Source organism: Pan paniscus, chromosome 7 (assembly GCF_029289425.2).
Source record: "Pan paniscus chromosome 7, NHGRI_mPanPan1-v2.0_pri, whole genome shotgun sequence".
In the NCBI taxonomy this organism is placed as follows: domain Eukaryota; kingdom Metazoa; phylum Chordata; class Mammalia; order Primates; family Hominidae; genus Pan; species Pan paniscus.
In genome coordinates, this window is record NC_073256.2 from 120,737,383 (window position 1) to 120,751,768 (window position 14,386).

The 14,386-nt window shown below is 39.2% G+C and overlaps 1 protein-coding gene and 1 non-coding gene across 3 annotated transcripts; both read left to right on the plus strand.

Moving 5' to 3' along the window:
- Positions 1-262: 262 nt before the first annotated feature.
- On the plus strand, positions 263-11,819 carry CTHRC1 (collagen triple helix repeat containing 1). 2 transcript variants are annotated; one of them, XM_003821737.5, is made up of 4 exons: positions 263-622; positions 4,560-4,781; positions 6,857-7,073; positions 11,289-11,819. In XM_003821737.5, exons 1-4 carry the CDS (start codon positions 473-475, stop codon positions 11,429-11,431), a joined length of 732 nt encoding a protein of 243 aa, XP_003821785.1. In that variant the 5' UTR covers positions 263-472; the 3' UTR covers positions 11,432-11,819. The 2 variants fall into 2 exon arrangements, with proteins under 2 accessions (XP_003821785.1, XP_024785668.1); XM_024929900.4 differs by lacking the exon at positions 263-622 and adding an exon at positions 1,116-1,479.
- Positions 11,820-13,786: 1,967 nt separating this feature from the next.
- LOC112440816 (U6 spliceosomal RNA) lies at positions 13,787-13,893 on the plus strand. The gene has a single exon (XR_003028814.3). It is a non-coding gene; the product is annotated as a U6 spliceosomal RNA (small nuclear RNA).
- Positions 13,894-14,386: the final 493 nt, after the last annotated feature.

Here is a 14,386-nt window from a genome sequence, read left to right on the forward strand (position 1 = left end):
CCCATGCCATAGATTGACGACCCTTGAAGGTGGCTCGTGTATCCAGGTTAAGCCACGTGTCTCTAAAATGTTCATTTAGGCGGCGCTGTGTTACCTGCGGGAATCCCCGACCTGCGGCTCCTGACCACGGGCCACCCCGCACAGACCCTGCAGGCGGGCTCTCCACGAGGGTCTGCGCAGCCCCGCGGGGGTCCTGACAGGCCGAGCGACTGCAGTAGGAGGGGGCGGGCCCGGCTGTCGGTCCGCCCCCACGCCGGGCTCGGGGTGGGGGCTCGGGGCCTATTACGGGATGGAAGCTCCGGGTGTCGCGGGGGCGGGAGGAATTAAGGGAGGGAGAGAGGCGCGCGGGTGAAAGGCGCATTGATGCAGCCTGCGGCGGCCTCGGAGCGCGGCGGAGCCAGACGCTGACCACGTTCCTCTCCTCGGTCTCCTCCTCCGCCTCCAGCTCCGCGCTGCCCGGCAGCCGGGAGCCATGCGACCCCAGGGCCCCGCCGCCTCCCCGCAGCGGCTCCGCGGCCTCCTGCTGCTCCTGCTGCTGCAGCTGCCCGCGCCGTCGAGCGCCTCTGAGATCCCCAAGGGGAAGCAAAAGGCGCAGCTCCGGCAGAGGGAGGTGGTGGACCTGGTGAGTCCGAGGGAGCCGAGCCGGGACCGCCGCGCTGGTGGAGGGGACCTGGCCGCGCGCCCCACGGGCAGGGCGTCAGTCTGGCTGTTGGGGGTGTCTGTCTGTACAGCTGTGTGTCGTGTGTCTTGCTGCGCCGGGGTGTCATGCTTTTTATTTACAGATAAAGAAGGACCTGGTTATGCGTGCAGTGAGTCTTGGAACTCAGAGGGGAGACCAAAATGGGAGGCCATCGTGGAGCGGACATGCGATATGGGCCCGGTGGGTCTCCCCGAAGTACAGGGAGTCCCCCAATAATTTCTGGCCCCAGGGGGACCCCTTGGGAAGGGTGGGAGGGATAGGGCGGCAGTGAGAGTAGGATGAGGAGCTTGGGTACGTCCGAAGTGGACCTGGGAAAAACCCTGGCCTCGCTGATCACATGGACCTGGGTGGGCCTGGGCCAGGGCGGTGCAACGTGTCCTTTGTTGGGGCTGGTGGCCACGTCTGCCTGCGAGAGAGAATAACAACCCCCACAAAGCATCCGTCCAACTCTTTGTAACTTGAAGACTATGAGTCACGTTGGGTCATCTTCCTAGGGAGTATGGGCTGCAATTTACTTTGTTGGACAACCACAGCTGGGGCTAGGAATGGTTCAGAAGGTTTAAGGCCGGAAAGGGAAATGAAGGGGCCCGGCGCTAACCCTCTAAGGACCTGTTTTGCTTCTGTTTAAACCAAATGGGCAGTCAGTCATTACACACACCCTGGGTCTTCATATGTGGCCGCCAGGTAGGAGCATCACAGTCAAGCTACGGGAGAAAACAGTTTCCAGGAAACTGGAAATGAACGGCCTGAGTGCTTTCCAGGGGCTCATCTGTGGGAAGGTATGTTTGCTTAAAATCCTTCCCTCTAAAAATCAACAAACCCAGTGGAGGGCGGAGAGGTTCTCTGGCCTGTGGTATGAGGGAGCCTTTCAGAGCTACCGTAGTCCTTGGCATATTATAAACTTCAGTCTCACTTGCAGACAAACATGATTTACAGGCATTGCAAGACATAAGTTCGGGCATTTTTTTTTAATTAAAAAGAAAGTTTTGAATTTGTTAAGCTGCCATTTTAAACTGAGCTAATATACCAAGTTCCCTGGCAGCTAGTTCTATATTGGATTCAAAAGTGCTGGGAAAAAAATTCCCTCCATTTCACACAGCACTTTTTGGCGGTAGGCTGTGTAATTTTGATCCACAAAAGGGGACTATGTGTTCAGGCAACAGTTCTATTTTAAGTGTCCAAATTATTAAAACTGTGCCAAATGAGTATGGTTCATGTGTAGTTTGCATTTTATGAGTTTGTAGTTATGATACACAAAATACCCATTTTTCCTGTGAAGCTTGCTATTTTCCCCCCTTCAAGGATTTACAGCACCTGTGGTTTCCCACAACTCTAGCCAGACTTGGAAAAGAGTTTGCAGTCAGGCTCAGGTGCATCCTGTAGGTTGGATTTGGTTTTGCTGACAGAAGAAGTCCACAGTCATTAAGGTTTCAACAGATTCTATAAAGCAACTTCTTTGTATAGGATCTTTCAAAGCGTTCCTTTCAAGCTTCCACAAAGCTCTGCCCCCTGGTGGCCAGTGAAAGAAACAGGGGCGTATAAAAGTGCGCTTCCCTTCACGTCTTTTTTTTTTTTCATTCCACAGACATTTATTGAGAGTAGTAAGCATGTGTTGGGTTAGCATTTTAAAGTAGAAGACTGATGTAACACCTGCGGAATCGAGTCAAGTAAAGTTATATAGTCTTTGAAATGTATCTTTTAGATGAAAAGGTGAATAAAAATTCCCAATATGGCACAATGGACATGTTGGGCCAGATAATTCTTGTGGGGACTGTCCTGTGCGTTGTAGCGTGTTTAGCAGCATCCCTCGTTTGTACATACTAGATGCCAGTAGCAATCCCCTCTCCCAAGTTGTGACAACCAAAAATGTCTCTAGACATAGCCAAGTGTCCCCTGGAGGACAAAATTGTCCCCAGTTGAGATCCACTGATATATAATGAAGTAAAATTTAGTCTATGTAGCATCTTGCCCTGAGGGGAATAATAGTGAAAAAAATCAAAGAATATCAGAAGCAGTCTTATTCCCATTTGAAATGTATGTCTAAACATTGTATATATCTGCTTGTGAGAGTGAATTAAATTACTAAAATAAAAATAAAGTCTAAAACACACCAAACTATTTTGAAATATTTTGCACTTTTAAAATACTTTACTTTGTGTGTCTTTGAATACTTTTGTAATTGTTAAATGCTTTTTCTTGTCTTTTTTTAAACTATTTCTCTGACAGTAAATAAGTAGTAGTGTCTTTTTCTTCTTACAGTCAGGAAAATGGCGATGTCAAAGACTTAAAAAGTCATTTATCAAACCAAAACTCAAACTGGCGATGGAGACACAAATTGATTAGCAAGCATCAGTCTAATTATATAGGATTCTTCCCAGACAACTATTGGATTTTATCATCCAATCCCAGATACTGTAGTCAAAAGATAAGCTTTGAAGTTACTTTAATATCTAAGAAACTTTGTTTTTTGTTTTCATTGGGAAATATAGTTATACAGAATAATACTAGGCAACTTACACAAATAGAGGAAATGTTAGAGTAAACATTTAAATGGATTGCATTGGGTTTTGGAGTGTCTAATAAACGGCACCTTTGTTCCTAGCTGAACCAATTCAGGTGTAGACACAGGAATTAGACAGGTGGGGCACAGGATATCACCTTTACCACTGATCATACAGCATTGGCATGTATGGCTTATGTGTGCTAGGCTGGTGGGTTTGCTAATGCTCTCTTCCCCAGGTCTAAATCCTGAAAGGTCCACCCAGGGCAGTGGACACATTTACCCAGAGTTGCTGCCTTGCACTGGTCCTGGGGAACATAGGAATAATAATGGCTGACACATACAGTGTTTACTGTGTTCCAGGCATTGTTCTAAGCACATTTCATATATTATTCACTTAAATCTCATACAAACCCTATAAAGTAAGACTCTTTATTATTATCCACATTTTACAGATAAGGAAACAGGCACCAAAATGTTGAGTAATTTGCCCTATCTCACAGAGCTAATGTAAGGTGGAGCCGGGATAAAATCCAAAGAAACTGGCTCTAGAATCCATGCATTTAAATGCTACAAGATGTCCTTCTCCAAACAAACAGAAAATCATAGTCCTTACAGACAGTTTGACAGATTGTGGATGGTCCCCTATTGAGAACTAATGGTCACTTGAAACTGGGTCACTTACTGCTTCTCCTTGGGGAAGAGGGGTGGGATGAGAGGCCAGAAATGTTATCCAAGCACTGCTTCCCCCACTTAAAAACAGGGAGAAGCAGGGATTTTCATACCCAAGTTGGAGCTATTGCCAGTACAAGATAATTATTGACTCTTAAGATTTTATTTTATAATTATGTCCCTAGGAATTTATCTTAAGGAAATAATTCAAAAGAAGAAAAAGGCTGTATGGATATTTTCATTACAATAATATTCATAATAAAGTAGAAATAAACTATCCAAAAATAGTGCAATGTTTGCATAAAACTGTAAAAATCCAGGTCCCTTTGCAAGATAGAGTTAGAAGAAAAAAGCAGAATATCAAATTATTTCCACCTTGGAATACAGCTATTTAAAATTGTGTATGCCTATAATGAGCAGTAGAAGGGAGCAGGCAAATAATTTTGTCCTCCTCTGATGTGTGTGTGTGTGCGTGTAAAGTCTGTGCACTAAAAAATATGAAAGAAATCACAATATTTTAGAAATAATTTGAAAATGAATTCTCTGTAATAACTCATCTAGAACACGGGCATGTGGTATGAAGGGATTCTTGACTCCAAGGGCTCAAAATAAATGCATTTCTAATCATACTGAGTCTTTGACTCTTAAGTGGTGAGAGTTTTCTTTGCCTTTTCTTTCTCATTATAGTATAATGGAATGTGCTTACAAGGGCCAGCAGGAGTGCCTGGTCGAGACGGGAGCCCTGGGGCCAATGGCATTCCGGGTACACCTGGGATCCCAGGTCGGGATGGATTCAAAGGAGAAAAGGGGGAATGTCTGAGGGAAAGCTTTGAGGAGTCCTGGACACCCAACTACAAGCAGTGTTCATGGAGTTCATTGAATTATGGCATAGATCTTGGGAAAATTGCGGTAAGTAAAGTTTGAATTATTTTAAAATTGAAGCAAGATTTAAGGGTTTTCATATTTTAGTGTTAATTTTTAGGTGACATTTTATTTTTTTTAACTAAAAGACTTAAAAAAGAGAAGTAGGTAGCATGTGACTTTTAATTTAAAACTAATGAAAAAGTTTATAACATTTCAGAATTTCATAAAGATATTTCTAAGACAAATGCTTATCATTTTAACCATAGTGTCTAAAATAACGTACTTTTTAAAAATGCAAACAAAAGAGAGCATATGTGTCTGTGTTGGACAGTAAGCAACTTTCCAATCTTATCCTAAAGTAAATTTAAATTTAGTCTAAGAAATTCTGCCCTGGCTTCAGACATAAAGGTGGGAAAAAATTTCCAAGAAATTACCACATTGATCTGGAAGCAGAAGTCCATTGGTGTTTGTCTTTATTTAGGAAGCATGCCCAGCTTAAAATTGCTAAGCCTAAGAGAAGTGAAATGGGTTAGATGTGAGGTACTACAGTGATTATTTTAAGTTATTCTGCAACATTAAGGCTGAGTGGCAGAGAATTACTCAAAATAGCCTGTCCGGTCATGTATTTTGACTAATGTTTCAGTCACTTTGATTAGTGTTTGCTTCAAAAGTAATTGGCAAGTCCACTGGGATGGAAGAGAGTTGAAGAAGTTGATGCTATTTATAAGCCTCTTTTCTCTGTTGATGAACTCTGTACATGGTTCCATATTCACAACATATTACTTCATGATTTTACTGCTACCATCAAGCAATTACAAGAAATTTGTTTCATAAAACTCCAATATTTTAAGATGCACTCTGTGTATAATCCCTGTTCCTTATCTCAGCTCTTTCTGCTCTATTAAGAGTTTGAGACTGTCTTAATTGTTTTGTGATAGAATTTCCATGTAGCTTCCATAGTTATGATGACTATGACCTTTTCTGTGTTCATGTGTGTTTCTAGAAAACATTTTGTTAAAATGTTCCCTAGTTATTTAAACATCTAACATTGATAGACTGGTTGTTTATTTATAGTTGTTCATCAAAAGTTACTGAGTTCTTTCTAAAAGCTATCCTTGTGCGTTCTGAATTATTAATATGTTTTCAAGTTCCTTTTAGCAATGGTCAGGATGGGTATGGTAACCTTCTATGAGTAAAGGATAATAGGTCCATGAGCCAATAGACAGACAAATTTGCAAAGACCAATGAGAAAATAAGCAAACAAGAAACCTGGGCCTTATCATTGCATCATATAGATAAAGACTAAAAACCCTGCCTATCCTTTACTCCCTCATACTGTTTGCTGTTGCTCAAAAAGAAACACGTCAAGAGTCAATACGAATGGACAGAACTAGTCTAGAATGTAAGTTCCATGAAGGTAGGGATTCTGGTTTGTTAACGGCTCTATCTGTACCATTTAGCACATAGTTGGGGCTCAGTAAATATTTTTTGAATGCAAAAAAAAGAGGAAATATATAAATTGATTTTATCAAAAGTACTGAAGGCTAGCCTTTTTTGGTAAAACTGAAAGATACCCTCAATGGGGCGAAAAGTTCTAAGAAAGCTGCAATTTGATTTTCTTAGAGTTCCTATATCAAAATCTCTTACCTAGCTTGCAGAAAATCTCCCTCCCTCTATAAAAGTTAAGCTTTATTTTTGTTTATTTTAATTTTTTTGAGACAGAGTCTCACTTTTTTGCCCAGGCTAAAGTGCAGTGGCACAATTTTGGCTTACTGCAACCTCCACCTCTCGGGTTCAAGCGATTCTCACGTCTCAGCCTCCCGAGTAACTGGGATTACAGGCGTGCACCACCACACCCAGCTAATTTTTTGTATTTTTAGTAGAGATGGGTTTCGCCATGTTGGCCAGGCTTGTCTCTAACCCCTGGCCTCAAGTAATCTGCCCCCCTTGGCCTCCCAAAATGCTGGGATTACAGGCATGAGCCACCACGCCCGGCCAAGTTAAACTTTTTAAATACATTTTGGGGAAAAGGATAGTTAAGTAAAATTCACCAGTCTCAAAAGCTCTTTTTAATTAAAATAGAAAATGTTAATTAAATCCCATTTCTATGTTTGTGACAGGAGTGTACATTTACAAAGATGCGTTCAAACAGTGCTCTAAGAGTTTTGTTCAGTGGCTCACTTCGGCTAAAATGCAGAAATGCATGCTGTCAGCGTTGGTATTTCACATTCAATGGAGCTGAATGTTCAGGACCTCTTCCCATTGAAGCTATAATTTATTTGGACCAAGGAAGCCCTGAAATGAATTCAACAATTAATATTCATCGCACTTCTTCTGGTATGTAAAATTGTGACATTGCAAGATGTGCCTCAGATCTAAGTAAGATTAGTTTTGAGTCCCACTATCATGTTGGTTCACTAGCCTACTGTAAAGGGACCTCTAGCAAGTTTTCAATGCATGATTCTCCATCCTGGGTTGTACTGCTGCATTACCTCTCGATCTTTTAAAAATACATAGATGCCTGGGCCCTATCTCTGATGAACTAACGCAGAATCTCTAGCAGTAAGACCACAGCTTCTGTGTTTTTTAAAAGATCCCCTGGTGATTCAGATGTGCCCCAGGCTTGAAAATCAGTGAGTTAAATGACATGGCAAAATAGCCAATAATGCCATAGAGCAGTGGTCTTTCAACCTTGGCTACATATTGGGCTCACTGTAGGAACTCTGGGAACTTTAAAAAGAAATGCCTATCCCACCCTTCCAGGGAGTCAGATTTAACAGGTCTGGGTGCAGACTTGGCAATGGGACTTTCGAAGTATCTCTTGGTAGGCTGGGCGTGGTAGCTCACACCTGTAATCCCAGCACTTTGGGAGGCTGAGACGGGCAATCACTTGAGCCTAGCAGTTTGAGACAAACCTGGGCAAGAGAGCGAAACCCCATCTCTACAAAAAAAATACCAAAAAATTAGTCCCAACTACTATGGAGGCTGAGGTGGGAGGATGGCTTCAGCCCAGGAGGCAGAGGTTGCAGTGAGCTGAGGCTGCCCCACTGCACTCCATCCTGAGTGATGACAGAGTGAGACGCAGTCTCAAAAAAAAAAAAAAAAATCTCCTGGTCATTCTAATGTTCAGCCAAAATTTAGAACCACTGGCTCAGACTAATAAGGAGACTGATTTTTCTGCCTTATCCTTTAAAAGGGTGGATACGGTCTGCTGAATTTGTAAAAGACAAAATTTTTATACTGTTTCTGTATTCTGTTTCCACCTAGTATGAGAAAAAGACATTCAGTGGTCACTTAAACTGTCAGAAAAATATCATTGGGTTGTTTTATGTACTTATGTATTTGTTTATTTATTTATTTATTTTAGAGACAGGGTCTTGCTCTGTTGCTCAGCCTGGAGTACAGTGGCAGGATCATAGCTCACTGCAACTTTGAACACTTGGCCTCAAGTGATCCTCCTGCTCAGCTTCCCAAAGTGCCATGATTACAGGCATGAGCCACCATGCCTGGCCTGTTTGTTCTATTTTAAGATTCATTAAAGAAAGTTTAGAAAATACCAGAAAATAGAAGAGTTAAAAAAAAAAAAACTATTAATCTCATCCTCCAGAGACATCACTATCAATATTTTGTTGTCAGCCATTTTGGTTTCTTGAGTTGCAGTGGATGGCACACCATGGTAGCATCAGAAAGTGTACAGACTGTTATATTCATATGCCTTTTCATAGAAGAAAAATAAGAAACTATACATATGGTTAGCATCATTTCCTTGATTTCCTGAAGAGATTTTTCACTAATCTTATAATTAAAAATGGTTGAGGGGAGGGAGGAGATAACCTCACTCTTCCCTTCCCTCAAAATAACATTTCAGCATTCTTTGGGGCTCCAAGTCAGATACTGAACCCCAAAACCAATTTATTCCTAAGCAATCAAGGGCATCCCCTCCACATTTTCCCTCAGATCCCCACAATATCCTTGAAACATAAAGAAGAGATTTTAACCCCCTCTCTTTGCATATTGAGAAACCCAGGGAAATACAGCGTCTTACACGGGACAGTAGAATCAGCGTTCAGGAGAGCAGAAACCAACGCCCTGTTCTCTTGGCTCCCAGTTCTCTTTGTAATCAGATTAAAAACCCTCTTCACTAAGTACTTAGATACATGTGCTGGAAAGGAAGAAGTGCTTCCCATCTAAGAAACAGTCTTTAACATAAGAAGAATCTAGATATTAAAAATAAAATTTGATTAGGAAGTGATATGTTCAGACAGTCGTTGATATAAGCAACTTACATTCTATTCTGTTATCTTTAAGGTGTGTGTTAATATTTTGCTAATGTAAGCCCTTAGGCCCAGGAACTGTGTCATATACATGCATATACTTTATAAATAATTTAACACAGCATTTCCCAACCATTGTGTGCAAACTCATTTGGTGTGATCAGTTGGGTGGAGTGTCACAAGTAATTTGTTATTAATAACAGTTTTTGTATTATTGTGGATTAAAAGTTACCTCTGTAACAGAATCACTTTCTCTGACATACTGATAGTCTCTCTTAAGGGAAAGGAAAGGGGTGCACTTATAGTTAGCATATCAGAGGATGGCTTAAAGCCTTGATATGCCCATGGGAGTTTGACAAACGGTTGTCATCTGTTACATGGTCTAGGAGGAAAACAGGTTGAGAACTCCCAATCCAACATATCGTTTTTACTTAACAAGCTATCATACTACATTATCATAGCAAAAATGTTCATTCAACATTATTTCATCTGCTAAAGACCATGAAGTGACCATTTGACTCTCCTCAGATGAGGCTGATGCAAGATCCAAGCTTGTCTGACGTCCTTAGGCCGTAGGGGGAAGTGAACAAGTTTCTAGGCCATGGCTGTCAAGACCCTGGGAAAACATGAGCATTTGTAGGCATTTCCACTTGGCATGGTACTAAGAATACCAGATTAAATGGGATTGTGGGCCTACTATTTAGTTCCCCCAACTTGGGAAGGGGACTGAACCAGAGACAGGTCCCTGGATTCTGAGAGACTTGCTCTGGATTTACTCCTGTGATAGTTTATGTAAGCAGATTGCTTCAGACCTACATCCCTGGGTCTCAGCAGGAATGCACTAACCTCAATCAAATAGGAAGCCTAACCAGTCACATAAAGTCATCCACTATATCAGGATTCATTTTCTTTTTTTTCTTCTTATTATTATTATACTTTAAGTTCTAGGGTACATGTGCACAACATGCAGGTTTGTTACTTATGTATACATGTGCCATGTTTGTTTGCTGCACCCATTAACTCGCCATTTACATTAGGTATTTCTCCTAATGCTATCCCTCCCCCAGCCCCCTACCCCACAACAGGCCCGGGGTGTGATGTTCCCCGCCCTGTGTCCAAGTGTTCTCATTGTTCAATTCCCACTTATGAGTGAGCAAACTATCATAAGGACAGAAAACCAGGATTCATTTTCTTGAATCTGCCAACCTACAGTTTCTTCTCCAGCTTTACACATACATCAAAGGTACCATGTCTTTTTGCCTGCTAAAATGACTGAGGAATTTTTTTTTTTTTTAATTTAAGAGAAGACTTTTGTAAGATGGAATGCAACTTGTATTGTTAGTAGGTGAAAGTCCAGAGGATATGTGAAAAGGTGCATAATTGTAATGCATAAAAACACAGAGGAAAAGCAGGGGGGATTTTTTGTTTGATGTTTTTTCACTATGAGGAAATTCTGTGTAAAATGGGATTCCCAGATTGAAGGACTGGTGTAATGATTATGTAGAATTTCTTTTAATGTTATAAAAGTTATTTCTTCTGGCTGGGCACGGTGGCTCATGCCTGTAATCCCAGCACTTTGGGAGGCCAAAGTGGGTAAATCACGAGGTCAGGAGATCGAGACCATCCTGGCTAACACGATGAAACCCCATCTCTACTAAAAATACAAAAAATTAGCCAGGCGTGGTGGCAGGTGCCTGTAGTCCCAGCTACTCAGGAGGCTGAGACAGGAAAATTGCTTGAACGTGGGAAGCGGAGGTTGCGGTGCACTGAGATTGCGCCAGTACACTCCAGCCTGGGCGACAGAGCGAGATTCCATCTCAAAAAAAAAAAAAGTTATTTCGTCTACTTGTCTAGCATCACTTATCAGCAGATAAGTGTCGGAAAGGGCTTTCTTTTTTTAAAAAAGACTTGCATATCAAATGAAAGTCTTGGCTTTTAAAAGTATATATAGCCTTTCTTTGTTTATTCAAATAAATTGCTTTTTTGTTTTAAGCTATCTCTGTAAGTATACAAATTCTGGTTTTATGCTTGAAACCTGTAAGAACACTGCTTGTTAAACTTATATCATAGAATGGATATGTATACATCTTTTAAAAATATTTATGTACCAATTTAGAAAAAGAGGACTTCATTATAAAAACCTTATCAAGTATTAAAATTTTTAAGTAGCATTACATTAAACAGAATTACAAACTAGCTTTCTAAAGTTATAAAATTTAACTAAAGGATTTTGCTCTTTGTTCTAAAGAAAGATGTAACTTTCATCTTTGTCTTGCAGTGGAAGGACTTTGTGAAGGAATTGGTGCTGGATTAGTGGATGTTGCTATCTGGGTTGGTACTTGTTCAGATTACCCAAAAGGAGATGCTTCTACTGGATGGAATTCAGTTTCTCGCATCATTATTGAAGAACTACCAAAATAAATGCATTAATTTTCATTTGCTACCTCTTTTTTTATTATACCTTGGAATGGTTCACTTAAATGACATTTTAAATAAGTTTATGTATACATCTGAATGAAAAGCAAAGCTAAATATGTTTACAGACCAAAGTGTGATTTCACACTGTTTTAAAATCTAGCATTATTCATTTTGCTTCAATCAAAAGTGGTTTCAATATTTTTTTTAGTTGATTAGAATACTTTCTTCATAGTCACATTCTCTCAACCTATAATTTGGAATATTGTTGTGGTCTTTTGTTTTTTCTCTTAGTATAGCATTTTTTAAAAAATATAAAAGCTACCAATCTTTGTACAATTTGTAAATGTTAAGAATTTTTTTATATCTGTTAAATAAAAATTATTTCCAACAACCTTAATATCTTTAAATTAATTGCCACTAAAATTGGAGTTTCTAGTCTTTATATCTGAAAAATTTAACATAAATCCTATTTGTGTTTATTCACTTAACACTCATTTATTAATTTTTAGTACATGTATAATATGGTTCCATTTTTAAAGGAATACAAAGAGAAAGTGGTATTTATATGTCAGGAAATATATCAGCACTTTAGGAATTTTATCTTTATTTAACAAAGGGTAACAAAGGATGGATTCTATCCTCAAATTCCTTACCATTTGGTAGAGAATATCAGACATATATAGAAATAACAATAAATCAAAAGTTAATATGTTGATTACTATAAAAGTGTTGAAGTGGGTGATGTGGTTCAAAGGAAGAGTGATCACTTCTGGCTGAGGTGATCAGAAAAAAATCCAAGAAGGCAGTATACATGTAAGATTAGTGAAGTTAAGTAAATTCTGGTCTTGAATTGGAAGTATCGGTATGAACTCCTAAAGTACTTTATCTTAAATAAAGCTACAAAACAGCAACAAAATCTAGCTTTGTTTACCGAAAAGGCCCAGAAACAATGACCAATCCAGTAATGCCCAGAATGTGATCTCTACACTCCCATTTCCTACTAAAAGGAACTAAAAATCCTTGAAGAAATGGGAGATTTCACCTATGGGGCAGGAAATGTACAATATGAGCATGGAACATTTTGTCATACTGGAAAACAAGGCAGCTATGAAAAACCAACTCAAAAGGATCCAAGAGCCAACATTTGAATTGGTTCTCACTGTTAAAGATGACACAATTTAAGCATCAATAAAGAGAACTGCAATGGTTTAAAACATCAAATATGTTTAAATACATGAGTTCATAATATATTAAAATAATTGGTCAACTTACAGTATGCCAGCAAACCAACTTGTTACTTTGAAAATTGGTAAATAGAACCAAACATTTCTTCTGCTTTCTCTATATGTACTGTATCTCAGTAACCAAATTGTTGATGAAGGGAAATTTCTCTTTCTAAAAGTGTGTGTGTGTGTGTGTGTGTGTGTGTATATATATATACACACACACACTATATTATATGTCTTATAGTAACATCACATGTTGGTGGTATAGCTTGTAAATGAAGAAAGAATGATAAAATTCCAATATTACCTTTTTTCGACCCCTCATGAAGGGATCTAGTAATGAACATCAATGACTGATAACATTCCCAAAAGAGATAGACCAGCAATATGCCTCTAATGAAAGTATATAACAGCACTCAGGAAGTAGTTTTCCAAGAAACAATCAATTCAGGATCTGATTTAGCCTCTAGTTCCAACCATTAATTTGTGGGAAATACACAGGATAAAAGAGCATGTTCATTGACACCACAGGGATATAATCAGCAAAATCCAGACTGTGGGAAACTTGAAAGACAATTTGGTTTCTTTAATAAATAATTGTAAGAAAAGCGAGGGAGAAAAAAAACTTATAGATTAAAAGAAAAGATCATATCAACCAATTGCAATGTTTGGACTTTATTTGGATACTGATTCAAGAAAACTATAAACACAAAAACAAAACTTCCTTGAGACAGTTGAGGACATGTGAACATTGGCTGGATAGTTGATGATATTAAATAATTATTTATGTCTGGTAATGGTATTGCTCTTTTTAAATAGTACTTTTATCTTTTCAGTATCTTTTAGAGATACTGAAATATTTAAGATAAAGTGATGTGACATCTTGAGTTTGCTTCAGAATAATCTAGAAATGGGAAGTAGAAGGGGAGTCTAGATGAAATAATATTGCAGATAGGTAGATGTTAACCAAGATGGGTAAGAATTTTGACAGATGGGGATAGTTGTTAAGAATAGTTTTGGTAGAGGCAACAACATTAGTAAAAACACTGGGGTATTAATAAAATAGAAATAACGTTTTTAGGTGGGTTGAACTTAAGTAATGTGTGTAGAAACAATAAGAGACAAATGTGGTGTGCTTATTTCAGCAGCACATATACTAAAATTGGAACAATACAGAGAAGATTAGCATGGCCCCTGTGCAAGGATGACATGCAAATTCATGAAGCGTTCCATATTTTTACTGGTACCATTCCTTCTGAAACTATTCCAATCAATAGAAACAGAGGGAATCCTCCCTAACTCATTTTATGAGGCCAGCATCATCCTGATATCAAAACCTAGCAGAGACATAACAAAAAAAGAAAATTTCAGGCCAATATCTCTGATGAACATCAATGCAAAAATCCTCAATAAAATATTGGCAAACTGAATCCAGCAGCAATTAAAAAGCTTATCCACCATGATCAAGTTGGCTTCATCCCTGGGATGCAAGGCTGGTTCAACATACGCAAATCAATCAACGTAATCCATCATGTAAACTAAACCAATGATAAAAACCACATGATTATATCAATAGATGCAGAAAAGGCCTTTGACAAAATTCAACACCACTTCATGCTAGAAACTCTCAATAAATTGGGTATTGATGGAACATATCTCAAAATAATAAGATCTATTTATGACAAATCCACAGCCAATATCATACTGAATGGGCAAAACCTGGAAGCATTCC